At 42.8% G+C, this 25,000-nt stretch overlaps 2 protein-coding genes across 5 annotated transcripts in view; both read left to right on the forward strand.

Annotated features, from left to right (window-relative positions):
* The window catches only part of LOC147231451 (transcription factor 7-like 1-B), a 16,275-nt gene extending 8,664 nt beyond the window's left edge, over positions 1-7,611 (forward strand). Inside the window, exons 4-12 of one of the 4 annotated variants that reach the window (XM_086152847.1) lie at positions 1-37; positions 2,104-2,221; positions 3,212-3,299; positions 3,441-3,515; positions 4,776-4,907; positions 4,982-5,147; positions 5,423-5,530; positions 5,830-5,878; positions 6,700-7,611. The exon at positions 1-37 is cut by the window's left edge and continues 41 nt beyond it. In XM_086152847.1, coding sequence (XP_086008973.1) covers positions 1-37; positions 2,104-2,221; positions 3,212-3,299; positions 3,441-3,515; positions 4,776-4,907; positions 4,982-5,147; positions 5,423-5,530; positions 5,830-5,878; positions 6,700-7,226 — 1,300 coding nt within the window. In that variant the 3' untranslated portion in view covers positions 7,227-7,611. The remainder of the gene's footprint in view (positions 38-2,103; positions 2,222-3,211; positions 3,300-3,440; positions 3,516-4,775; positions 4,908-4,981; positions 5,148-5,422; positions 5,531-5,829; positions 5,879-6,699) is intronic. The other 3 variants (XM_086152848.1, XM_086152849.1, XM_086152850.1) reach the window with 3 other exon arrangements.
* Positions 7,602-23,062, forward strand: LOC147231452 (uncharacterized). The gene is made up of 18 exons (XM_086153013.1): positions 7,602-7,944; positions 8,029-8,161; positions 8,319-8,912; positions 8,987-9,113; positions 9,183-9,414; positions 14,478-14,586; positions 14,684-14,811; positions 16,163-16,238; positions 16,493-16,624; positions 16,699-16,822; positions 18,125-18,185; positions 18,266-18,312; positions 18,381-18,456; positions 18,535-18,669; positions 19,153-19,197; positions 19,545-19,592; positions 19,904-19,948; positions 22,555-23,062. Exons 3-18 carry the CDS (start codon positions 8,478-8,480, stop codon positions 22,769-22,771), a joined length of 2,037 nt encoding a protein of 678 aa, XP_086009139.1. The 5' UTR covers positions 7,602-7,944; positions 8,029-8,161; positions 8,319-8,477; the 3' UTR covers positions 22,772-23,062.
* The last annotated feature ends 1,938 nt before the right edge of the window (positions 23,063-25,000 follow it).

The following is a 25,000-nucleotide window of genomic DNA, read 5'->3' on the forward strand; positions in this document are numbered from 1 at the left end:
AGCAGCCATGAGGGACTCCACCACGCAGACACACGTGGTAAAACACACACACACACACACATTTTTATTCTCCTACTTCCTCCTCCACCAATCGCCCTCTAGGGCGCCGCTTGGCTAGCATCCGTTGCCGCGAGCGGAGATCTTAATCTGGAGGGCGAAGGTCCTGCACCTTCTGATCCTTCTATCTCCTCATCTTTGTTCACCTTCTTTTCCTCTCCCCATTACTCCAGCACCTTAATCACATGCGAATATTTTATCACCTTTTTTTTTAAAATTTTTTTAAATTTTTTTAAATTTCTCTGCAATGTTTTAATGGCAAGATTTTATGAATTATGTATAAGATAAAAAGAATAGTAAATGTGACTTGATAAAAACAAATTTTCAGCACCAATAGTTATCGTACCGCAGCAATATTTCACAGTAATAATAATTTATAGAATATGTATAAAACGATATTTTTTTTTTTTTCCTAATTCTTAAAAAAATCTCTTCTAAAATAGTTATCGTATCCCAGCAGAATTTAATAATAATAATAATAATTTAATAATAATAATTAATAGAAAATATGTAACAGTAATTTATGATTTTTTTATAACTCTTTTAAAATCTCATACCAAACGGTTATCATACCTCTAGATTATTAATTCGTATGCTTTAAAGTTTAAGTTTTTCAGCAAAATTTGACCAGGATAATAATTTGTAGAATATGTATAAAACAATATATCATTTTTTCATAATTCTTCAAAAATCTCTTCCCAAATAGTTATCATACCTCAGCAGAATTTTACAATAATAATTAATAGAATATATATATATATAAAAAAACAGTGATTTATGATTTTTTTTATAATTCTTTTAAAATCTTATAGCAAGTGGTTATCATACCTTGAGATTATTAATTTTTATGCTTTAAAGTTTAAGTTTTTCAGCAAAATTTGAAAAAAATAATAATTTGTAGAATTAGTATAAATAACTAACAGTAATATATCTTTTGTGTTAATCTTAAATATATATATGCTTATTTTTTTATAATCCTTAAAAAAAAGTAATAAATAGCATGTTGGCTTCGCTAGCCATCAAACAACCACCCTCCACTGGGTACTAACCAAATATTTTATTAAAATTGTGTTTTTTAGTTTGTTTAAATTTCTTGGCAATTTTAAAGTGATATTTTATTTGGTTTAATTTGTACATTATAATGCTAATAACAATATAAGAATTTTTATGGTCATCATAAAGTATCTTATAACTTTTTGATTATTCTCACTACTCTTAATAATTCTTCTAACGGACATTGTATTATAGTTTAAAGTTTAATTCCCCGGCATTATAATGATCTTAGAAAATAATGACATATGATTGTATGAAATAACACCAACAAAAAAAAATAGATCTTATTTTTTGATTAGCATTGCGAACCATCACACACCCTCTCTTTTATCATACTAACCAAATATGTTGTTAAGAAAATGTATTTTTTCATTTCAAGTTTAAATTTCTTGGCAATATTAAAGTAACATTTCATATAATGCTAATGTATATAATAATGCTAATAAAAATATGATATAAGTGATCAGAATAAAGTAATTTATACACTTTTTTTGTTTGAAATATATAATATTTTTTTGATTAGCATTGCTAAAGCTATCAAACACCCCCTCGAACCATCAAAATATGTAGTTTCCCCTTTGGCCACTGGAGGCGCCGTACGTCCCGGCTCGGGAACAGAAAGCGAAACCTGACGGACGCGCGTCCCCATAAACCCGCCACGTCGCCATTTATTGATTTTATTATCGCTAATCATTATGCAGGGAAGGTCAAAGGTGCCAAGGATGTCAGAGGCGGCAGTTAATAACAGTTTTAAGACGTCCGCAACCGGACTCTGCCTTAACCCCCGACCGTAATCTGGCAAATATTATGGGACGGCGGGCGCCGAAAGCCATGGCTGTTGTCACATAATCTGGAGCAGAGTGTGTTTTGTAAGCGCGGTGGAGCCTGTGCGCCCTCTAGTGGACAGAGAGCACAGCTGCAGCCGCTAACCCTCTGTGTGTGTGTGTGTGTGTGTGTGTGTGTGTGTGTGTGTGTGTGTGTGTGTGTGACCAGTCAAGTAGCGTGCCGGTGGTGCAGCACCCCCACATGACCCACCTGCACCCCCTGCTGTCCTACAGTCCTGAGGCCTTCTCCCCCCAGAGGGCTTCCCCCAGCTTCTCCCCGGACAGCGGTAAGCTCCGCCCCCTTCTCGTTCGCCCTGTCATTTATTCTCTCATCTTAAAGTCACGATGTCGGCGAATCGACTCAAAAACACACCGCGCTCATTCGATTCCGTTATATAGAGGCAAAAAGACAGAAAGGAATGAAAGATAAAGGAAAGTACAGCCTTCTCGCAACAGGAGCCCCTTGCTAATGCTATCACAAGTTAGCTGTCTGTCGTTAATCCAAGCTAACGATCACTTTTCTACTTCCTCTAACGCTCGAGACATTTGGTTCGCTAACGTAGCCGCCCCTTTAGCCACATCAGCCGTCTTTGGCGTATCTTTGTTCCTCAGGAATCGAAAAAGATGGTTGACTTAGCCATTAGCGAGATCCGTAACGCCAACCCCTCTCGAGTTTTTCTTTAGTAATTCTTCTTAGCACCGCTAGCACAAGCGCTTGAAACCCTTATGGGAGCCCTGAAAGTGAATCGCAGTTTTTGTAAGTTGCTTTGGATAAAATCGACTGTAGTATAAAAAATGTAATGAGCCCTAATGAGGGCTAGCTTACTGGGAAAACAAAAGTAACACCAGTAAACAATGCGGAGTAGCATGCACAACTGCCGCTACGCTACATCGCGGAAAGCCACAAATATGAAACCCTTTTTGTATTTTTGTAGCTCGTTTGCCCAGGTTCTACTCCCCTTTACTGATCCCCATGGAAAATTGCCTTTTATTTTGTAGAAGTAGCACTTTTAACCTTTTTTGAGAGCCATAATAAGGGCTAGCTAACCGAAACAAAGCGGAACTATGAGTACTATGAACAATGTAAACAATGCGGAGGAGTGCGCACGATTGCCGCTAACGCTACAACGGCGCATTTGATGGAAACCTGCAGGACTATTTGTTCGACCACAACTTGTTTAGATGTTGTTTTTCCTTGGGGGCGGGGCTACACAAGTACTTCTAAAGTACTTTTACCGCAGTACTTGTTTTTGAAATAGCGCCCCCTTGTGTTTTAGCAGCAGGGACGTCCCGGCCGCCGCACGCCGCCTGCTACCCCGTATCCCCGGGAGGCGTGGCCCAGATGGCCCACCCGCTGGGCTGGCTGTGAGTACACATCACCGTGGAAACGGTTTGTGGGTGGGGGGGCATGTGGCTTGTCTGTCCTCCTGACTGTGTGTGTGTGTGTGTGTGTGTGTGTGTGTGTGTGTGTCCGTCTCCATGTCCGTGTTCGTGTCCGTGTTGCAGGCAGGGTCAGCACATGTATCCGCTCGCCGGGGGCTTCTCTCCCGCCGCCATCGCCATGAACGCCTCCATGACCAGGTGTGTGTGTTTGTGCGTGCGTGCGTGTGTGTGTGTGTGTGTGTGCGTGCGCCCCATCAATCAGAAAGGTTGCCTATTACTGTATATGTGTGTGTGTGTGTACATCTACAGTCAATTGTTGGATAACGTTCACCCATTCACAAACATCTATTTTGTGTGTGTTTGTTTATACGTATTTATATATATTTACATGTGTGTGTGTGCATGAATGGGTAATCCATTGTAAAGTGGGGACCATTAAAATGTGTATCTATATATAGATGTATACATAAATATGTTTGTGTATATAAATGTACACATAATCATGAGGGAATGAGTGAAATTAATCCAGTGTAAAGGGCTTTATAAGTTGAGATCATTTTATATACTCGTGTGTGTGCGTATGTGTGTGTGTATGTACACGCAATTTTATACATATAGATATCATAAAAAATGAAATATAAAATAAAAAAATATATACACACATATATGTTTATATTTAAATGTATTAAAATGAATTAAATCTATAATACAATATATATATATATATTTGTGCATACACACACACACTATATGCGTTCGAGAATGGCTGAATGAGGGGGTAAAAGTGTGACATGAGCCCACATGTGTATGTATGTATATATGTGTGTATCAATACACACACACACACACACACACATATATATATACTAATATGTTTGCAGTTATTTATATATATATATATATATATATATATATAATATATATATATATATATATATATATATATATATATATATATAAATAACTGCAAACATATTAGTATATATATACGTATTTATATATATTTACATGTGTGTGTACAGACACGCACATATATATATATATATATGTGCGTGTCTGTTTGTGTCTTTGTATATGTATTTATACATATATATACACACACGTATGTATTTATAAATCTAATAAATAAATGTAATTAAAATAAAAAATATAAATCTGTACATATATACATACACACAGACACACAATGTGTTAGTGAATGGCTGAACGAGGTGACAAAAGTGTGATATGAGCGCACACGTGTGTGTGTGTGTGTGTGTGTGTGTGTGTGTGTGTGTGTGTGTGTGTGTGTGTGTGTGAGTGAGACCATTGCATTAAACCCCAAACCTTGCCGTTCCTTCTGCGTGCCGCTGCGTAGTACTGTGTGTGTAGTACTGTGTGCGTAGTACCGTGTGTGTAGTACTGCGTAGTACTTCAGCAGTACTGAGCGCCCTCCCTGGCGTTTGTGATGTTCTCCAGCCTGGTGTCGGGCAGCTTCTCGCCTCGCCTGGTTCCTCCTCCTCAGGCCTCCGTCTCCCGGGCCGCCGCCGCCGCCGCCGCCGTCCCCACCGCCATCAAGCAGGAGCCGTCGGACGGCCGCAGCCCCCCCGGGTAAGGACCGCCACCGCATCCCCGCTCGCACATCATCTCCACCCCGTCCCTCACCGCTGCGCTCCGGCTTCCAGGAGGTCGTCGGGCGACGCCTCGCAGGAGAAGGAGGAGGAGAAGAAGCCGCACATCAAGAAGCCCCTCAACGCCTTCATGCTGTACATGCGTGAGGAGCGTCCCAGGGTGGTGGCCCAGTGCAAGGTGAAGGAGAGCGCCACCATCAACCAGATCCTGGGCCAGAGGGTCAGTATCTTCTCCCGTGTGGACCATCTCCAGGTCCTCCTCTGAGGACCGGGCGGTCTGTGATTGACAGCTAGCTGTGCGGGCTAAGCCCCGCCCCCCGGCTCACTGACGCCGCCGATTGGCCGAGGCCTCTCGCATATTATGACAGAGCGATGATGTTTATTATGACCCTGTGCGCTATCTGTGTGAGTGTGTGTGTTATCAGTGTGGGCGCTAACTTTGTGTGTGTGTGTGTGTGTGTGTGTGTGTGTGTGTGTGTGTGTGTGTGTCCACAGTGGCACTCCCTAGCCAAAGACGAACAGGCCAAATATTATGAAATGGCTCGAAAGGAGCGACTCCTTCACTCCAAGCTCTACCCCGGCTGGTCGGCCAGGGACAACTACGTGAGTCCGCACCGTCCACACGTGTCCACACACCCTCCACACACCCTCCACACGTGTCCACACGTGTCCACGCGTGTCCACACGTGTCCACGCGTGTCCGTATTCTCCACAATGTCCAGGGCATCCACACATGTACGCACCTGCCTATTATGTCCACACCATCCACTGTGTCCACGCTTGTCCTGTTTCCACACACTCCTCTGCATCGTCCACGCTGACCGCTTCATCCACGGCGTCGTGTGTGTGTGAGGCGCCCGGTTGCAACCCCGCCTCTAACCTGTGTGTGTGTGTTTTTGCAGGGGAAGAAGAAGAAGAGGAAACGGGCCAAGAGCGACAGCCAGCAGGAGGGTAGGACAACCATGTCCAACACCTGGGCTTTCAAAATAAAAACACTGATGTGTGTGTGTGTGTGTGTGTGTTTGTCTATATACCCATGAGTTAATATTTGTGTGTGTATTTGTATTTTTGTCTATATACCAATAAGTTAATGTTTGTGTGTGTGTTTTCATGCATGTGTGTTGATTTGACTTAGTTGTCCTGTGTGTGTGTCTGCTTGTCTCCAAGTTTGTGTGTGCGTGTGTGTGTGTGTGTGTGTGTTAGAATTTTTGTCTATATACCAATAAGTCAATGTGTGTGTGGTCATAGTATATGTGTCTATTTATCCCTGAGTTTGTGCGTGTGTGTGTGTGTGTGTGTGTTTTTGTCTATACACTTACAAGTTAATGTGTGTGTTTGTGTGGTTTCATGCACATTTGTCTGTTTGTCTTAGTTGTCCTGTGTGTGTTGCTGCTTGTCAAGTTTTTGTGTATGTGTGTGTTTATTTTTGTCTATATACCCATGAGTTAATGTGTGTGCGTGCGTGTGTGTGTGTTTATTTTTGTCTATATACCCATGAGTTAATGTGTGTGCGTGCGTGTGTGTGTGTTTATTTTTGTCTATATACCCATGAGTTAATATGAGTGTGTGTGTTTTTGTTTATGTCTATATACCAACAAGTTAATGTGTGTGTTTTCATGCATGTGTGTCTATTTGTTTTAGTTGTCCTGTGTGTGTCTCTGCTTGTCTCCAGTTTTTTGTGTGTGTGTGTGTGTTTTATATTTGTCTATGTACCCATGAGTTAATATGTGTGTGTGTGTGTGTGTGTGTGTGTGTGTGTGTGTGTTCACCAGGGCTGCCTCCGGATTTCTCCCCGCAGCCGAAGAGACCTCACGTACTGGAGGAGACGCCGCACACACACGCGCCGCCGCCGCCACACGCTCACACACACACCCGTCCCCAGCTGCCGCAGACACACACCGTGTCCCACCTGACGCACACACACCTGTCGCAGGCCAGCCCCGCCTCCTCCCTGGACTCGCCGGCGACGCCGACCACGGCGCTGGCTTCCCCGGCGGCGCCGGCTCCGACGCACACGGAGCACACGCACGCGCACGCCTCCTACAGCGGACACACCTCGCCGTACGGCGAGCAGCTGCAGCCGCTGTCGCTCACCACCAAACCCCACAGGACCGCCGTGACCGCGGCGCCGTCCTCTGAGGCTCCGTCCCCGCACGCCGCCCCCGCCAGGGCCACGCCCCCTCCGCCGCCGCCGCCGTTCCTCCTCCCGCCCCCCTCCTCAGCCCACCAATTGACGGTGGCGGCGGCGGCGGCGAACTCGAGCCAGCCCTTCTCACTCCGGAGAGCCAATCAGCTGTGAGGACCCCGCCCCCCCCCCCCCCCCCCCCCCCATCTGGTGAACAGTAAGCCAATCAGCTGCGAGGGGCCTATCGGCCAATCAGCGGCAGGCGGCGACAAATTTGGAAAAAAAAAAAAAAAAATTATATTGTATTTTAACCTGTCAATTTGTTTTTTTTTTTTTTTTTTAAATCCACTTCCTGTCAGAATGATCGGGACCTGGTCAATATTTGACTGATTTTCATGCTCGTAAAAACAAAAAAAAAAAAAAAAAAAAAAAAAAGCTTTTCTAACTTCCTGTTGTGCATGGGGGGGGAGCGGGGTTTGTACGGTTTTAAAAACGATTTTGTTCGCTTGTTTTAAAAAAACGTGTTTTATACGACTGTTAATAAATATCCTTCAGGGTCCGAGTGTGTGTGAGCTCTTCCAGGGGTTTCGCCCGAGTGGTTCGGCCCGGATCGAACCAAGCGGCAGGGAAGGGGGGGTCCCCTCTCTATTTCCTAGGCTGCAGTTACACGGTTCCGCCACTAGGGGGCGGTATCTCAGTGAAGTCAAGGATCAGGGGAGGAGGTTGTGGCTACCGCGATGCTAACGATGCTATCGTAAGAGAATGAGCAAAGTGGGCGGAGCCAGCGGACAACCCAAACGCCATCTGCTGGGATTATTATGGGATGGAGTAACAGGAGGTCTTTGCAGGAAGTGGGCGGAGCCTCGGGTGAAGTGGACTGTCAATCGACCCGGTTAGTATTTTGAATTAATTTTGTGTATCCATTCGTATAATGATTTTTGGTGTTTTTATCTTTTTTATTATTATTATTCGGAAGAGAATGCGCAAAGTGGGCGGAGCCAGCGGACAACCCAAACGCCATACGCCTGGATTATTATGGGATGGAGCAACAGGAGGCCTTTCCTGGAAGTGGGCGGAGCCTCAGGTGAAGTGGACTGTCAATCAACCCAGTAAGTATTATTAATTAGATATGTTGTGTATCCATTCGTATAATAATTTTTGGTGTTTTTTCCCTTTATTATTATTTTATATAAATTTAAAAACTTATTTATTTACTTAATTAATTAAATCACTCATTTTTTTTTTCCCGTTTTTTTTTTTTTTCAGGTGACTCGGCAGACGGTGACTCACCGCCACGCCCGAGCAGGAAGTCGCTCACGTGGGGTAAAGAGCAGTTACGCAACCGCCGGGAGCATGACGGCAGGGCGGCGCCGGCTCATATAAAGCCCGAGCGCCGCGTCAGGACGACTAATAGCGGCGTCCGCCATGCAGATGCAGGATAGCGACCAGAACCGGGCCATCTTGGTGTCGGTGGGCCGCTTCTACCCCGGCGTGCCGCTTGGGAACCGGCCCGGCGCCGCCCGTGACGACCGCCGTCTCCACGCCGCCCTCAGCCGGCTGGGCTTCCGTGTCGAGATCCACCAAGACCTGCGTGGGCAGGAGATCCGGCAGCTCTTCCTCGCAGGTGATTGTCCGTCTTTTCCCTTTCGGCGAACCCTTCCCGGCTCCTTATTGGTGGTTTCCCCCTGCGCCGCAGAGGCCCGGCGGCCGGTGAAGGACTGCTTCCTGGCCGTGCTGTCGTCCCACGGCGAAGACGGTTGCATCTTCGGCGCCGACGGCGACGCCGTGATGCTGCCGCAGTTGTTCCGCTGCTTCCACAGCAAAGCCATGGAGACCAAAGTGAAGGTCTTCCTGGTTCAGGTGAGGACGCCGCTGCCGCGGAGGTCGAGGGAAGTCGCGGCGTTTGGAGTTAAAGGTCTGCTTCCACCCTGAAGGCGTGCAGGGGTTCTGGCCTGGACGACGGCGTGCAGGTGGACTCGGCGTCCAACGAGGACGACATGAGCTTCTCCCAGTATCTGTCCGTTCCCACGGATACAGCCGTGATGTACGCCACGCCGCCAGGTAAGCCGCAGAGGGGGCTAACGCCGGGGGGAAAGGTCACGGAGTTGACGTTTTGTTTCGCCGCCGCAGGCTACGGCGCCCTCATGCACCCGCTGGGCTCGGTGCTCCTGCAGACCTTCTGCGTCCTGCTGGAGGACAGGGAGAGTCGGCAGCTGGAGCTGACGCGCCTGCTGACTCGCCTCTCGCACCGCGTGGCCTTCACCTTCCAGGCCAAGGGTCGCAAGCTTGCCGGCAAGAAGGAGATGCCCTGTCTGCTGTCGCGCCTCACCAGGGAGGCGTTCCCCTTCGCCCACGCCGGTCGGTGACGACGGACAGAATCCCCCAAAAAAAGAAGCTGCGCGACCCCATGTATTTATTACACGTTTATTACACGTTTATTATAGGTTTATTACACGTTTATTACACGTTTGTTAATGTGGATAATTACCTGACTTATTTGTTTCGCTAGGTGTATTATTGTATATCTGATATGTAAATAAGTAAAGAACGATGGTTTTTACTAGTCCAGGAGTCTTGTTGTGTACTCTTGGAAGTATCCTTGTTTTGGGAACTTCTTTTGGACTTTGTGTACTTTTATGGTTTTACAGTGGAGAAACGAAAGTACTGCTGATGAAACTTTGCTCCCGGAGTATCAGGTGAAACCGTGATTGTCAGGAACACCTGTCATCTGCTCACTTGCCAGAGGGTGAGGTTGGAACTGTGAATCCCACAATGGCCCGCTGTCACGCTAGCATCTGCTCTCCTGGACTTCCTGGAGTTGGCGGTTCGCGGAGAAGCTTGGTCACCAACAGTAGAAGGGGAGAAAAAAGGTGTTGCCGTAGCATTGCAGGAACTTTCAGTCCGAGTAGGAAAATGACTGCTTTCACTCGGGGGTACATTGTATTCGCTGGTGCTTTTAGGGGTACCGGACCGCCAGAGTACCTGCAATCAGACCATCTAGCTACTAGAATAACTGACCACCTTACCCCCAGACTACCTGACCATCTGAAGATCTGACCACCTGCCTACCAAACTCCCAGGCTACTAGACCACCCGGCTACCAACCAACAAACTACTACAAACCAGGCCAGGAGACCCCAAGGGTACTTCACCACTTGGCTACCGGCGACCAAACTATCTGACCGTGAGGCTACCAGACCATCTAATGACCAGACCACCAGACTACTTGGCTATCAGATCACCTCACGACCAGCCAGGCAAGGCACCAGACCACCTAAATTTTGGACCACTAGGCTACCAGACCTCCAGGCCACCAGATCACAATACCAGATGACCAGGCCACCAGACCACCTGAATAGAAGACCACCTGACCATTAAACCCCGTGTACCGGAGTACTTGGCTACCAGATCACTTCAGAACGGTACTACCGGACCACCAGACCACCTGACTTGTTGGGAAAAGTCCAAATCTATGTTGGTTCAAGTATTTTTTGGGGAAAACCCCCCGAAATGTACTCCTAAAAAACAGCTGCTGGTGAATTTTAGCTGTGGCTGGTTCCCTTGTGTTCTTCTCAGGCTACACCTCCGGGGAACTTTTCATTTCCTTTCCGGTCCATCTCTGAAAAGGGTTCTAGATAATTTTGGAAATTCCTTTTTTTTTTTTTCCTTCCTCTCGGCTTACACCAAATATCGTCAATGAGGAACTTCGGGATTCTTCGGATTTCCATCTCTTGTAACCCCGACTTGTTATTTTACTTTTGTTTATTATTCTTCATATCGTGAACATAACAGCTGCTGTCAGTCAAACATGTATTCACTCTTGAGTGAGACGTGACTGTTGCCGTCAGGAATGTGGCGTGACGGCAAGAGCGTTCCGAGAAGCCGTCGGCCGACAAGATGTTCAGAAAACTTTTCGAGATATGATTTGAATGCATGACGATTTTCGTGTTCTTGTTAAACGCATAACATTCATTCATACGCGTGTCATCGAGACATACAATATTCATTCTTTTATCCAATTCTTCTCCTTTCGGCTTTTCCCTTCAGGTGTCGCCACAGCGAATCAACTTTCTCCATCTAGCCCTATTCTCTGCATCCTCCTCTCTCACACCAACTACCTTCATATCTTCTCTCACAACGTCCATAAATCTTCTCTTTGGTCTTCCTCTAGACCTCCTCATATATTCATTATCCCTCCTCTCTACATGTCCTAACCATCTCAGTCTGGCTTCTCTGAGCTCTCCAAAACATCTAACATGTGCTGTTCGTCCGATAGACTCATTCGTGATCCTATCCATCCTGGTCACTCCTTAGCCTTAGCATCTTCATCTCTGCGACTTCCAGCCCTGCCTCCTGTCTTTTTGTCATTCTAACAGTTTCTAGGCCATACAGCATCGCTGGTCTCACCACTGTCTCCTCCACCTTTCCTCTCCTTTCCAGAGCATACCTCCACCTCTCTAGATTTTCCTCTACCTGTTGTCTGCTCTCACTACAGATCACAATGTCATCCGCAAACATCATGGTCCATGGAGATTCCTGTCTAACTTCATCTGTCAGCCTGTCCATCACCATTGCAAACAAGAAGGGGCTCAGAGCTGATCCCTGATGGAGTCCCACCTCCATATAGAACTTCTCTGCTACCCCTACAGCACACCACACCACTGTCTCACAGCAAGCATACATGTCCTGCACCAGTCTAACATACCTCTCTGCCATTCCAGATGTCCTCATACAATACCAGAGCTCCTCTCTTGGCACCCTGTCATATGCTTTTTCTAGGTCTACAAAAACGCAATGCAGCTCCCTCTGGCCTTCTCTGTACTTTTCTATTAGCATTCTCAACGCAAATACTGCATCTGTAGTACTCTTTCTAAGCATGAAGCCACACTGCTGTTCACTAATGCTGACTTCTGCTCTCAGTCTAGCGTCCACTACTCTTTACGATAACTTCATTGTATGGCTCATGGGCACCATCACACTTCATCTCCATTCTTCAGGCATCTTCTCACTCTCTAAGATCCTGTTGAATAATCTTGTCAGATCTGTCGTGTAGGACGAGGTGTTGGTATCCCTTGATGAAATCATGCCTAAGGCACCGAAGAAACTCTGTGGGGTTTCAAGTGAGCGATGGCCTCCTTCAGGTTGTCAAGTGAGCACCCTCCTTCATTGATGTTTCGCTGATTGGCCCACGACATCTCCAGAGGGTTCAGCAGTGAATCCCAGCGTCCCAGGTTCACTCCCTAGATGCCATCAGCTCACCTGAAAGCCCACGTTGGATCTCTTCTCTTCAGCCACAGCCACTGGCTCCCATTTTCAGCAGCCCCGGAGAGGTCCTTGACTGCCCGTCTGTGGGCACGTCCTTTAACTCCCATCTCCCTGAGTAGCCTCGATGTTGACGTGGCTATGAAGCCTCTGCAGCCTACTTCCACTGGACGAACCTTCGCTTTCCAGCCTTGTCGCTGAGCATCTGTGACCGGTTCAGCATATCTCAGCTTCTTGCGTTCATAGGCCTCCTCCACTGCACCCTCCCAGGGCACCGTGAGAAACTCTACCGCTGTCTCTGCCAGACACTTCCACACCTCCACAGGTATATCATCAGGACCAACTGCTTTTCCACTCTTCATCCTCTTCAATGCCTTCCTCACTTCACTTTTACTAATTTGTGCTACTTTGTGGTCTACAATAGTCACTCTTCTACCCTTGCCTCTCTGTCATTTTCCCCATTCATCAGCTCTTCAAAGTACTCTTTCCATCTTCCCATCACTCTTCTAGCATCTGTCAATACATTTCCCTCTCTGTCCTTAATCACCCGGACCTGTTGTACATCTTTTCCATCTTTATCTCTCTGTTTCGCCAACCTGTATAGATCATTCTCTCCATCCTTTACTGTCTGCCAGAGCATACAAGTCATCTTACGCCATTTGTTTTGCCTTTGCTACCTCTGTCTTTGCCTTACATTGTTTCTCCCTGAACTCCTGTCTGTTCTCTTCAGTCCTCTCAGTATCCCACTTCTTCTTCGCTAACCGCTTTCTCTGTATACACTCCTGCACTTCCTCATTCCACCACCAAGTCTCCTGATCTACTTTCCTTCCAGATGACACACCAAGTACTCTTCTACCTGTCTCCCTGATAACACTAGCTGTAGTTGTCCAATCATCTGGAAGCTCACCCTGACCACCCAGACCCTTTCTCAACTCCTCCCTGAAAACCATGCAACACTCCTCCCTTTTCAGCTTCCACCACTTTGTCCTCTGCTCTGCCTTTGTCCTCTTCATCTTCCTTGTCACCAGAGTCATCCTACAAACCACCATCCTATGCTGTCTGGCTACACTCTCACCTACAACTACTTTGCAGTCACTGATCTCTTTCAGGTTACCTCGTCTATACAAGATGTAGTCTACCTGCGTGCTCCTACCTCCGCTCTTATAAGTTACCCTATGTTCCTGTTTTTTCTGCAAAAAGGTGTTCACTACAGCCATTTCCATCCTTTTTGCAAAATCTACCACCCTCTGTCCCTCTGCATTCCTATCCTGGATACCAAATCTGCCCATCACTTCTTCATCCCCTCTATTGCCTTCACCAACATGTCCATTGAAGTCTGCACCAATGACCACTCTCTCATTTCTGGGAATATTCTGCATCACTTCATCCAACTCATTCCAGAACTTCTCCTTCTCTTCAGATTCACATCCCACCTGCGGGGCATAGCCGCTAACAACATAGAGCATCACACCTTCAATTTCCAGTTTCAGACTCATAAGTCTATCTGACTTTCTTTTCACCTCCAGGACGTTCCTAACAAACTCCTCCTTCAAGATAACTCCTACTCCATGTCTCTTCTTGTCAGTACCATAATAGTACAACTTAAAGCTGCTCCTAAGCTTCTAGCCTCCTGGTCTCCTGGACACACAGTATATCCACCTTCCTTCTCTGCATCATGTCCACCAACTCTCTACCTTTTCCTGTCATAGTCCCGATATTCAAAGTCCCTTCTCTTGATTAGTCCCTTGATTAAAATCATTTTCTGAATTTACTTTTATAAAGAAAAACAACTTTTTGCTCAATTTTACTTGATTTTTCAATTATTTCATGAAGAAAATCAAATACATTTGAGTGAATATATTTTTAGAGGACAATCAACTTTAAAAAAGTTGAGTGAAAAAAAATGTGATGAAGAAATTCAAATACATTTAATTGAATATATTTTATACAGAAAATCAACTTGAAAAATCAAGTTAAATTGAGTAAAGTCATTGTATGAAGAAAATCAAATACATTTGATCAAACAGTTTGTGTAAAGAAAATAAACAATTAAAAATGAGCAGTTAAAATTAATCAAATTAATTATGAAGAAAAGTAAAATCGATTAAAGACTCGTTAAAAAGGTGAAATAACGTAAACATTACAAAATATCCAATTTTCCAGACGGACATTGAACGCAACGCTACTGACGTCATCACTAGGCGACGGCCGCCTCCCCGAGTGCCGCCGTGGCTCTTTTGTTATTGTTGCGACCGGAAACGTGGCGAAAAACGCGAGTCTGACTTCCGGTATTCCGTGGCTCGTGCCTCGACCGGAAGGTGAAACGGAAAAGGGATACCGGCGGCGCGTGTGGTTCCGCACGTGTTTAGCCCTCTCCCTCTCTTCCGGTTAGCCCCTTCCGTTTGTTTGTGTTTTTGCATTTAAGAACAACAAAAACAGAAGAGGCAGCCGGAACTCGAAGAATGTCTAAAGGCCGCAAAAACGGGATACCGGACCGGTGAGTGTGTCCGGTAAACACGTCGCCGCCGCGCAAATGATCTCTTCGGGGTCCCGGCTGTGGACCGTTAGCATAAACACTTGAGTTCGTTAGCTACCTGTTGCTAGGCTACCGGGTCTAATGAATAGCAGTCCATGCTAAGTGTTAGCTTAGCTTGTGTATGTCCGGAAGCAGATATTCCTAGTGTTATAGAACATGCTAAGTGTTAGCTTAGTTCTGTAAGAGTCAAGGAGCAGATATTCTTATAGTTATGGAACATGCAAAGTGTCAGCGTAGCTCTGTGAAAGTCAAGGTGCCGTTAATGTTACTCTTAATGAGTGTGCAAAGGGTTAGCTTAGCTCTTTGAATGTCAGGGCAAGTAGTCCTACTGTTATTGAACATGCTAAGTGTTAGCTTAGCTCCATGAATGTCAAGGAGCGTGTGGTCCTTGTGCTACAGAACATGCAAAGTGTTATCTTAGCTCTTTGACTGTTTAGAAGCAGTTATTTCTCACGTAATAGTATATGCTAAGTGTTAGCTTAGTTCTGTGAGAGTCAAGGAGCAGATATTCTTACAGTTATGGAACATGTAAAGTGTTAGCGTAGCTCTGTGAAAGTCAAGGTGCCGTTATTGTTACTCTTAATGAGTGTGGGAAGTGTTAGCTCTGTGAATGTCAGGGCAAATAGTCCTAATGTTATTGAACATGCTAAGTGTTAGCTTAGCTCCGTGAATGTCAAGGAGCAGATAGTCCTGCTGTAGAACTTGTAAAGCGTTAGCTTAGCTTTGTTGATGTCAGAGCAGATAGTCTCACTGTTATGGAACATGCAAAGTGTTAGCTTAGCTCTGTGAATGTCAAGGAGCAGATTGTCCTGTTGTTGAACTTGCAAAGTGTTAGCCTAGCTTTGTTGATGTCAGAGCAGATAGTCCTGTCATAGAACATGTAAAGTGTTAGCCTAGCTTTGTTGATGTCATAGCAGATAGTCTCACTGTTATGGAACACGCTGTGTTAGCTTAGCTCTGTGACTGTTAAGAAGCAGTTATTTCTAGTGTTATAGAACATGCTAAGTGTTAACTTAGCTCTGTGAAATTCAAGGAGCCATTATTGTTACTTTTAATGAGTGTGAGAAGTGTTAGCTTAGCTCTGTGAATGTCAGAGCAAATAGTCCCAATGTTATAGAACATGCTATGTGTTAGCTTAGCCCTGTGTGCGAACTGAGTGCGAACTGTTCACTGAGCTGTGTCAGTAAGTTCTTTGTCAGTCTTACCTCACCTTTCCGTATGACAGTATGCTAGTTAGCTTAGCACAATGAGCGGCTATCCATGGTAACGTGGTGATCGTGAGGTGGCTAACGTCAGTGTGTCCTCGCCGCAGGTGGCTCGAGTACAAGGCGGTGGGGAAAAGACTGGAGGGAACACGATTCATCGCCTTCAAGGTGCCACTGAAGGAAGTGAGGAGACTCCGCCCCTTGGCGCCACACGGACGCCGCCTTAATGTCCGCCAGATTCTTCCGGTTGAACAAGATCGAATAAATGTTACCGTCACGCTGACAAGGAATGAGCACGGGTTCCCGAAGGCTCGTTGGACGTTCACTGGATGTCTATCTAGATTTTCCCCTGATGTTCCTTGTATGCTTTGTGCATGTTCCTTGAATGTTCTCGAATGTTCTCCAACTGTTCCCTGGTTGTCTGGTCGTCCCCTCAGTCGTTGAACCGTCGGCTGCCCCACGAGCAGGTCTTTGGCCACTGGGAGCTTCTCGACGCCATGGAGATGCAAAACCAGGAACTTGGACTAATAATAGACCTGACCTTCACCAGGCGCTACTACACACCTGAGGTAAACACACAGACACGCACACAGAAGAGGGTTATGACGTCATGGCGACCTCCCCGCTTTGGCTCCGCCCCCAGGACGTACCGTGGTCCCTGTGGTATGTGAAGATCCTGACCGCCGGCCACGAGATTCCCACCGACCGCACCATCCTGAGCTTCAAGCGCGCCGTGCGCCGCTTCCTGCGCGACAACGCCGACAACGGTGAGGCCCCGCCCCCTTTCCCCCACCGCCGTGTGAGCGCGCTCAGTGGCCCCCCCTCCCGCGGCTTCCGATTGGTCGACCGGACGGGCCGAGCACGGCCGTAGCAGCTTCGCGTTGAAGTAAATTACAAGTTATGGCAAGCCAACGACAATGCAGCAGGGGGTTCACAGGAAATGACCTTTCAAAATAAAAGCACGTCACAGGAAGTGATGAAAAAAATGAAAAAGTTTGTAGTATTTTGGTGTGATATTGTGTATTTTCTAGTAATTTAGATGTTAGATGCATTTAGATGAAGTATTATGATTTTCTTTTGTTTCTTGACATCTCTGGTAGTTGCTTAAATATTTCATGCAATTTTTTCAATATTCCAAGTTGCTTATGATAAATTATTTTGAATTTCCTGTTATTTATTTTCAGGAAATCCTGTGAATAATTCATATTTATTCATTATATATATGTTTTTTATCGTGAAGTGCTTTTTTCATAGTTTCTGCTAGTTCGATAAATTCAGAGTAATGTTTTGTAGATTTTTGTTTATTTTCAGGGAATTTGAGTTCTCAGCAATTATTTGTTTTTAATAACAACGAGAACAACAATAATAATAATAAATTATTAACTGCTCAAGTGCATTGAAATTTTTAGGATTTTTTTAATCTGATTTAATAATCTAATCAATATTTTATGTAGTACAATTTTGAATATTTTTCCTGGATACTTTTTAAGTACTTTAACACACAGTACTTTTATTATTTCATGTTGTTTTTGTTTCTCCTGGTAGTTTTGTGTACATTTTCTTGTAAGTTATATCCAATTCCTTGTAGTTTGTCTATTATTTGTACATGTTAATTGTTTTTCAAGCAATTTCTGTTTTTTTATTATTATTATCAGTGTTATAACTCCTTAAAACCCCAATTATTTGTTTTTTTTTCATTCCTGAAATACCAAATAGTTTGTCATTTCTAGGAATTCCAAGTATTTTATGACACATTCAGGGATTATTTTCAAGATTATTTGCGAGAAACTTTGGAAGACATTTCATTTATTTCTAATTTATTGAAAAATATCCAGATATTTTATTTCATTTAACGATTTAATGAACTCATTTCTCAAACTTTATCGGATTTTCAGGTCATTTTCACACAATTCTCCCGCTGTTTTCCTGCAACATCACTCTTTATTTAAAAAAATCGGATATTCCTGAAGTACTTTCCCGTCCGTTACGGGCTCGGAAACGCGGCCTGGTGATTGGCTCGAGGTGCGTCGCCATAGCAACGCCCACATTGACGCCACGTTGTTTTCCAGACAGGCTGATCGGCGTCCACTGCACCCACGGCCTGAACCGAGCCGGATACCTGATCTGCAGGTGGGCCGCCGCCGTTCTCCACCCGCCGCCGCCGCCGCCATTTTAACCCCCGGCCGCCAAACCCTGCGTGTGTTTTCCAGGTATCTGATCGACGTGGACGGGATGGAGCCCGACGCCGCCATCCAGCGTGAGTAGCCGCCACCCTGCTCATCCTCGCCACGCGTGACATCGACGTAACGCCTCTTCTTGTCGCAGTGTTCAACGCCGGGCGCGGTCACGACATCGAGCGGCTCAACTACCTGCGGGACCTGCGCTGCGGCGCCAAGCGCGGGTGAGGCTCCGCCCCCCGACGGACTCGCCGCCATCTTCACGCCGCCGGCGCCTCACGTTTGCGCTAACCTGCCGACAGCAACCACGGGATGGACGAGGCCGACGGCGAGCCCGTGAGAGGCGGCGCCGTCTTTAGGCCCTGCCTCCAACCGGAGGACCGCAGGGAGGAGGAGGACGAGTGGAGGGCGGGCGGGCGCAACGCCACCGCACACAGGTGACGCATACTCGCTTATTACTGTGTCATACTCGCTTATTACTGTGTCATACACGCTTATTACTGTGTCATACACGCTTATTACTGTGTCATACACGCTTATTACTGTGTCATACACGCTTATTACTGTGCAATACACGCTTATTACTGTGTTATACTCGCTTATTACTGTGCAATACACACTTATTGCTCCGCAATACACACTTATTACCGTATAATGTGCATGCAATACACACTGAGCATGTGTAATCCACACTAGTTGCCTGGCAAAACACCCAAAACACTAGTTGCTGCGCAATACACGCTAGTTGCCGCGCAAAACACGCTAGTTGCCGCGCAGCTAGCATGGCCGGCGGTCTGGTTGCCACTCGTTTCTCCCGATGGACCCTGAACGCAGCACGAGCCTCTCGCCCACTCATGAGTGTGTGTGTGTGTGTGTGTGTGTGTGTGTGTGTGTGTGTGTGCATGTGTGTGTGCGTGCAGACATCATCCCGATGTGGAACCTCCATGGGACGCCAACCAACACAGGTGTGTAATACACACTTATTACTATTTAATAAATGCATATTATTTTTAAATTACACTAGCAAAACACCCAAAACACTAGTTGCCGCGCAAAACACGCTAGTTGCCGCGCAAAACACGCTAGTTGCCATGCAATACACGCTAGTTGCCGCGCAATACACCCATGTTGCCGCGCAATACACGCTTACTACTATGTAATACACACTGTGCGTGTGTATTACACACTTGTAATACTGTTGAGTACATCTTATCACTGTGTTATACACACTTATTATTGTGTCTCACACACACGTGTGTATTCCAGCCACTGTCGCACTCATGAGTGTGTGTGTGTGTGTGTGTGTGTTCAGCAGACGCCCCCCTGACGTGCAGCCCTGGTGGGGCACCAACCAACACGGGTGTGTAACACACACTTATGTAATATTCATCTATTTTCGTTGTCATTATTTCCAGTCTTATTTCAGTTTTATTAAGCCAGTCGTCTTAATCCTCCTCTCCCGGGAGGGGCGGAGCCTACACCTGCTGCCCGCCGCTAAGAGGCGGAGCTTAACCCACACCCGTCAATCACAGGTCCCAACCGAACGGCTCAGCCAATTAAAAGTTGTCGTTTGCGGCGGCAAACGCTCGTTTCTCCCGACGGACCCTGAACGCAGCACGAGCCTCTGGCCCACTCATGTGTGTGTGTGTGTGTGTGTGTGTGTGTGCGCAGACATCATCCCGATGTGGAACCTCCATGGAACGCCAACCAACACAGGTGTGTAATACACACTTATTACTATGTAATTAATGCATATTATTTTGTAATTACACCTCCCATTATGTAATATCATTTTTTTTACATCAAATTTGATCTCATTGAGTTTTCTGGATATTTTTTTCGGGACATTTTAATAACAAATCACCCCTTTAATTGATCGAATTGGTCGAATGATTACATTCAACATGAGAGTTGGCAGATTTGAAAGACTTGGATGGGAAATAAAAAAAACATTTTACAGGATAGAAAAATAAACATAAAATCATTTAAACATTCATAGTATATAACAGAATATAATATACATCAAATAATATATTTATAAAATCATTCATAAATATCTTAATTTATATATTCCAACATTATTTATTTTGAATGAAAAAATGAATGTTGAAAAAACAAAATAAAATAAAATAAAAGTGTTATTCTATATATGACGTATTTTGTAAAAATTAGTTCATTCATATATTTTATAAATGATAAATTATTACTGGATAACATAAAAATATCATTTCTGGAATATTGATATTCCAAACATTTAGAAAAATAGATCAATCCTGACTTTTTTTGTGAAACAAATTCAAAAACAAATGATCTCAAAAATAAATTAAATTAAAATAAAAATGACCTTGTAATAAACTAATTTCCTCCAATTCACTCAAATTAGCTTCAGCATTTTTTTTTTAAAAAGACCAACAAATTTTCTACAAAAAGAAGTTTTCTTTCTTTCGGTCTGAAAGATAACACTTTATGTAGTGATTTTTTTTTTTAATTTTTTTTTTTTTTTTTTATTTGTTTAATTTTTTTGTTCATTTATCTCATTTTGTTGATTTATGTATTCATTTATTTTATTAATCCTAGTATTTCTTTACTTAAACTTTTTATTACTTTTACTTTTAAGTCATTATTTAATTTCTTTTATATATTTATGATGTCTGATTTCAATGTAATTTATTTCCTGCAATATTTAATTGAGTTTTGCTTATTTTAGTTTGAAGGATAAATATTTATTGATTTATTTGTATTTGTTATTTTGTTTGTTGACCGTTATTTATAGTCATTTTTGCATTTAATTAATTTGTCAGTCATCATTTTTTTACATTTCCTCTGGCGTTTATTTTTCTCTCATTTCTATTTAATCCTCAAATGAATTCCCGACAAACTTTTTTATTTCATTCTGACATCATTTTTTTTTTTAGATTTATGAATTTCAATTCATTAATTTCACATTCCTCAACTTAATCCACTGTTTTCATTGCGAAAAAATGTCTAATGAGATGATTTTCAATTTAATATATATTTCATATTATATTGAGTATAATATGTAATCTCTCCCTCTCTCTAATATCGATATATATTTACATATATTTAATATAGAATCATATTAATCTAATTTATGTAAATTAAATTTCAATTAGTATTATTAAAGGTTTGTTTACATGTAATTATCCTGTAATATAATTGTTAATCTATTACATTGTTACAGTGTAAAACAATATTGCAACAATGTAGCAACAGTGTAGCATGTAGCAACAGTGTAGCCACAGTATAGCATGTAGCAACTGTGTAGCAACTGTGTAGCATGTAGCAACAGTGTAGCAACTGTGTAGCAACAGTGTAGCATGTAGCAACAGTGTAGCATGTAGCAACAGTGTAGCCACAGTATAGCATGTAGCAACTGTGTAGCAACTGTGTAGCATGTAGCTACAGTATAGCATGTAGCAACAGTGTAGCAACAGTATAGCAAGTTGCAACTATGTGGCCAAAGTATAGCATGTAGCAACTGTGTAGCAACTGTGTAGCATGTAGCAACAATGTAGCATGTAGCAACAGTATAGCAAGTAGCAACTATGTGGCCACAGTATAGCATGTAGCAACTGTGTAGCAACTGTGTAGCATGTAGCCACAGTATAGCATGTAGCAACAGTGTAGCAACTGTGTAGCAACAGTGTAGCATGTAGCAACAGTGTAGCATGTAGCAACAGTGTAGCATGTAGCAACAGTGTAGCAACTGTGTAGCATGTAGCTACAGTATAGCATGTAGTAACTGTGTAGCAACTGTGTAGCATGTAGCAACAGTGTAGCATGTAGCAACAGTGTAGTAACAGTATAGCAAGTAGCAACTATGTGGCCACAGTATAGCATGTAGCAACTGTGTAGCAACTGTGTAGCATGTAGCCACAGTATAGCATGTAGCAACAGTGTAGCAACTGTGTAGCAACAGTGTAGCATGTAGCAACAGTGTAGCATGTAGCAACAGTGTAGCAACTGTGTAGCATGTAGCTACAGTATAGCATGTAGTAACTGTGTAGCAACTGTGTAGCATGTAGCAACAGTGTAGCATGTAGCAACAGTGTAGTAACAGTATAGCAAGTAGCAACTATGTGGCCACAGTATAGCATGTAGCAACTGTGTAGCAACTGTGTAGCATGTAGCCACAGTGTAGCATGTAGCAACAATGTTGCAACAGTGTAGCCACAGTATAGCATGTAGCAACTGTGTAGCAACTGTGTAGCATGTAGCAACTGTGTAGCAACAGTGTAGCGTGTAGCATGTAGCAACAGTGTAGCCACAGTGTAACAGCAGTGTTGTCCCCTGACTCTCAGGCTGTTCTTCGCCCGCCGCCCGCACCGTCCGTCGCCCTACGAAGTCCCCCCTCCCTCCCGTCGATGGTCGCCGGGGCGACGGCAGAGCCTCCCTGGCTCAGCCAATGGGGTTCCTCTGCTCCCCTACACCTGGAGGGAACCCCGAGAACCCCAGCGAGCCGTCCGGTGCTTCCAGCCAGCCTGGGAGGAACCCCCCGGCTGGAGCCTGCACAGATAAAAGAGGAAGGTTTTATTTTGATGTGTGTGTGTGTGTGTGTGTGTGTGTGTGTTGTGACAAGATGGCGTCCGGATGATCATCAGAAATAAAAAGAGGATTTTTATTACTCCAAAAACAAAAACCCAAACAATTTTTATTCTTTTTTTTTTTTCCTAATTTAATATTGATTAATCGATTGAATGGCGTTCGATTAAATAATCTGTGTGTGTGTGTGTGTGTGTGTGTGTGACACAACGGCGTCTGGATGGATCATCAGAAATAAATGTTATTCCAAAAACAAAAAAAAAAAAATCCATTCTCATTTTTATTCTCCAAATACATTTAAAGTATTAATGATTAAACACAAATAACAGAATTATTTGAATTGCCAAAGAAAACACAGCTTGTGAAAAGAATAATATTTTTAAATTTTGATCATATTGATGAAGAATTTAGTTGGATTTTTGTTTAAAATCTGTTTTTAAGAAGCTTAAAAACAGTCGTTTTTTCATGTTTTTTTTTATTTAAAAACTACACTTTTAAAATCAAGTCATTACTTTTTTTTTCAAAATGACAGAGGAATGGTGTGAGGAAATAATTTCCTCTGCACAAAACATTCAAAAAAGGCAAAAAAATAGAATAAAAAAATGTGAAATTAAAATATTCAGCCATACATTTCGATTACATTTTGTAAAAAAGGAAAAAAAAAAAATCTTGAGTAGATAGAAGGTTTTCTGATTAATTTACCAAATAATCAGTAGTTAATTCATATTGATTGCATTAATGTATATATGATTAATTGTATATGATGTATTTGTTAATATGTATATATTCACCTTTTTAAGATAACATATTTATTTGCTCTTATTTCACTTGAATTAGTCTTCATTTTTCATTCTTTTTTAATATATTTTCCATCATCTGGTTTGATTTAGTTTATTTGTTTATTATTTTTGAATATTGTGCAATTTATTTTTCATTAATTAATTTAGGAATCTAATGCCTTTTCATTTTATCATTAATTCATTCATAGATTTTTTTATCCATGTATTATTAATTTTATATTAATAAATGTACAATCTATTAATTTTTAATGAAATATTTTTTATATAATTTATTTCTATATTTTTAATTTATTGTTATTATTATTATTATTATTATTATATTTATCCACTCCTTATTTGTTATCATTTCGCTTTTTAATCAATTTTCTCTTTTTTCAATCAATTCTTGACTTTCTGCCACTGGTGCTCAATTTTTGTTGATGGCCCGTCATTCTTTAATCCTTATTTTAAAATCAAATCAGTCAATTTTATTTCCATTCTTCAGTTATTGATCAATTTATTCCCTATAATCAATCATTTCAATGTGATTTTTAACTAATTTTTTGATTCTTTTACTTTCCTTATTTCCTAATTTTTCCTTATTTACTCAAACCTTTGGATATTTTCCTTTCTTCTCCTCCCCAGAATGTACAAATAATTGTTTATTGATTGATTATCGACCCCTCTGTGTCTGATATTTGACTTTATTGACGAACACTTATGGGTGCAATACCCTCGGTGGCCGCAAGGGGGCGCTGTTGTACCGCGTCTGGGCCGAGGAGGTTCTCGTCAATAACTTGTAAATCAATCCGATCAATTTGCCGATAGATCAATCAGAACGAGTTCTAATCAACAAATTGGGATTTTAAACTGGAAACACTTTTCGCTATATATTGAGTTCTTATTTATTGATACTTTTATTAGATATTTTAATGTAATAATTTGAAGGAAAATTATTTCCATTTTTTCCTCATTTTAAACTTTAAATTAGATATTTTATATCACATAAAACATGTAGAATATTAGTTTTAATTGTATCTATAAACTTAATATTACATCTAAAACATGAATTTCGCCTTTTATTTTTCTATTTTGTGAATCAGCTAAAACAATTTGATGGATTTTGTAAAATGATCTGATAAATAATCTGAAACAAATCTGGAAAAATCTGAAATCAATTCTTGAATAATCTAAAATAACCTGATTTATAATGGAAGATTATCTGATAAACAGTGCAAAATAATCTGCTAAAAAATAATAATCTGAGTATTTTAAAATTACTTGGGAAAAAAATGAAATTGTCAGGTAAATGATAAAAGATTTTTTTTTCCTCATTTATTTTAATCTTAAAAAGTTCTCTCATAAAATGTTGAATAAATAATTTGCAATGAAATTATGAATAATCCAAAATCGTCTGTCAGACAAT

The sequence above is a fragment of the Fistularia commersonii genome, chromosome 9 (genome assembly GCF_037954325.1).
Source record: "Fistularia commersonii isolate RoL2024-O1a breed Wild chromosome 9, RoL_Fcom_v1.0, whole genome shotgun sequence".
In the NCBI taxonomy this organism is placed as follows: Eukaryota; Metazoa; Chordata; class Actinopteri; order Syngnathiformes; family Fistulariidae; genus Fistularia; species Fistularia commersonii.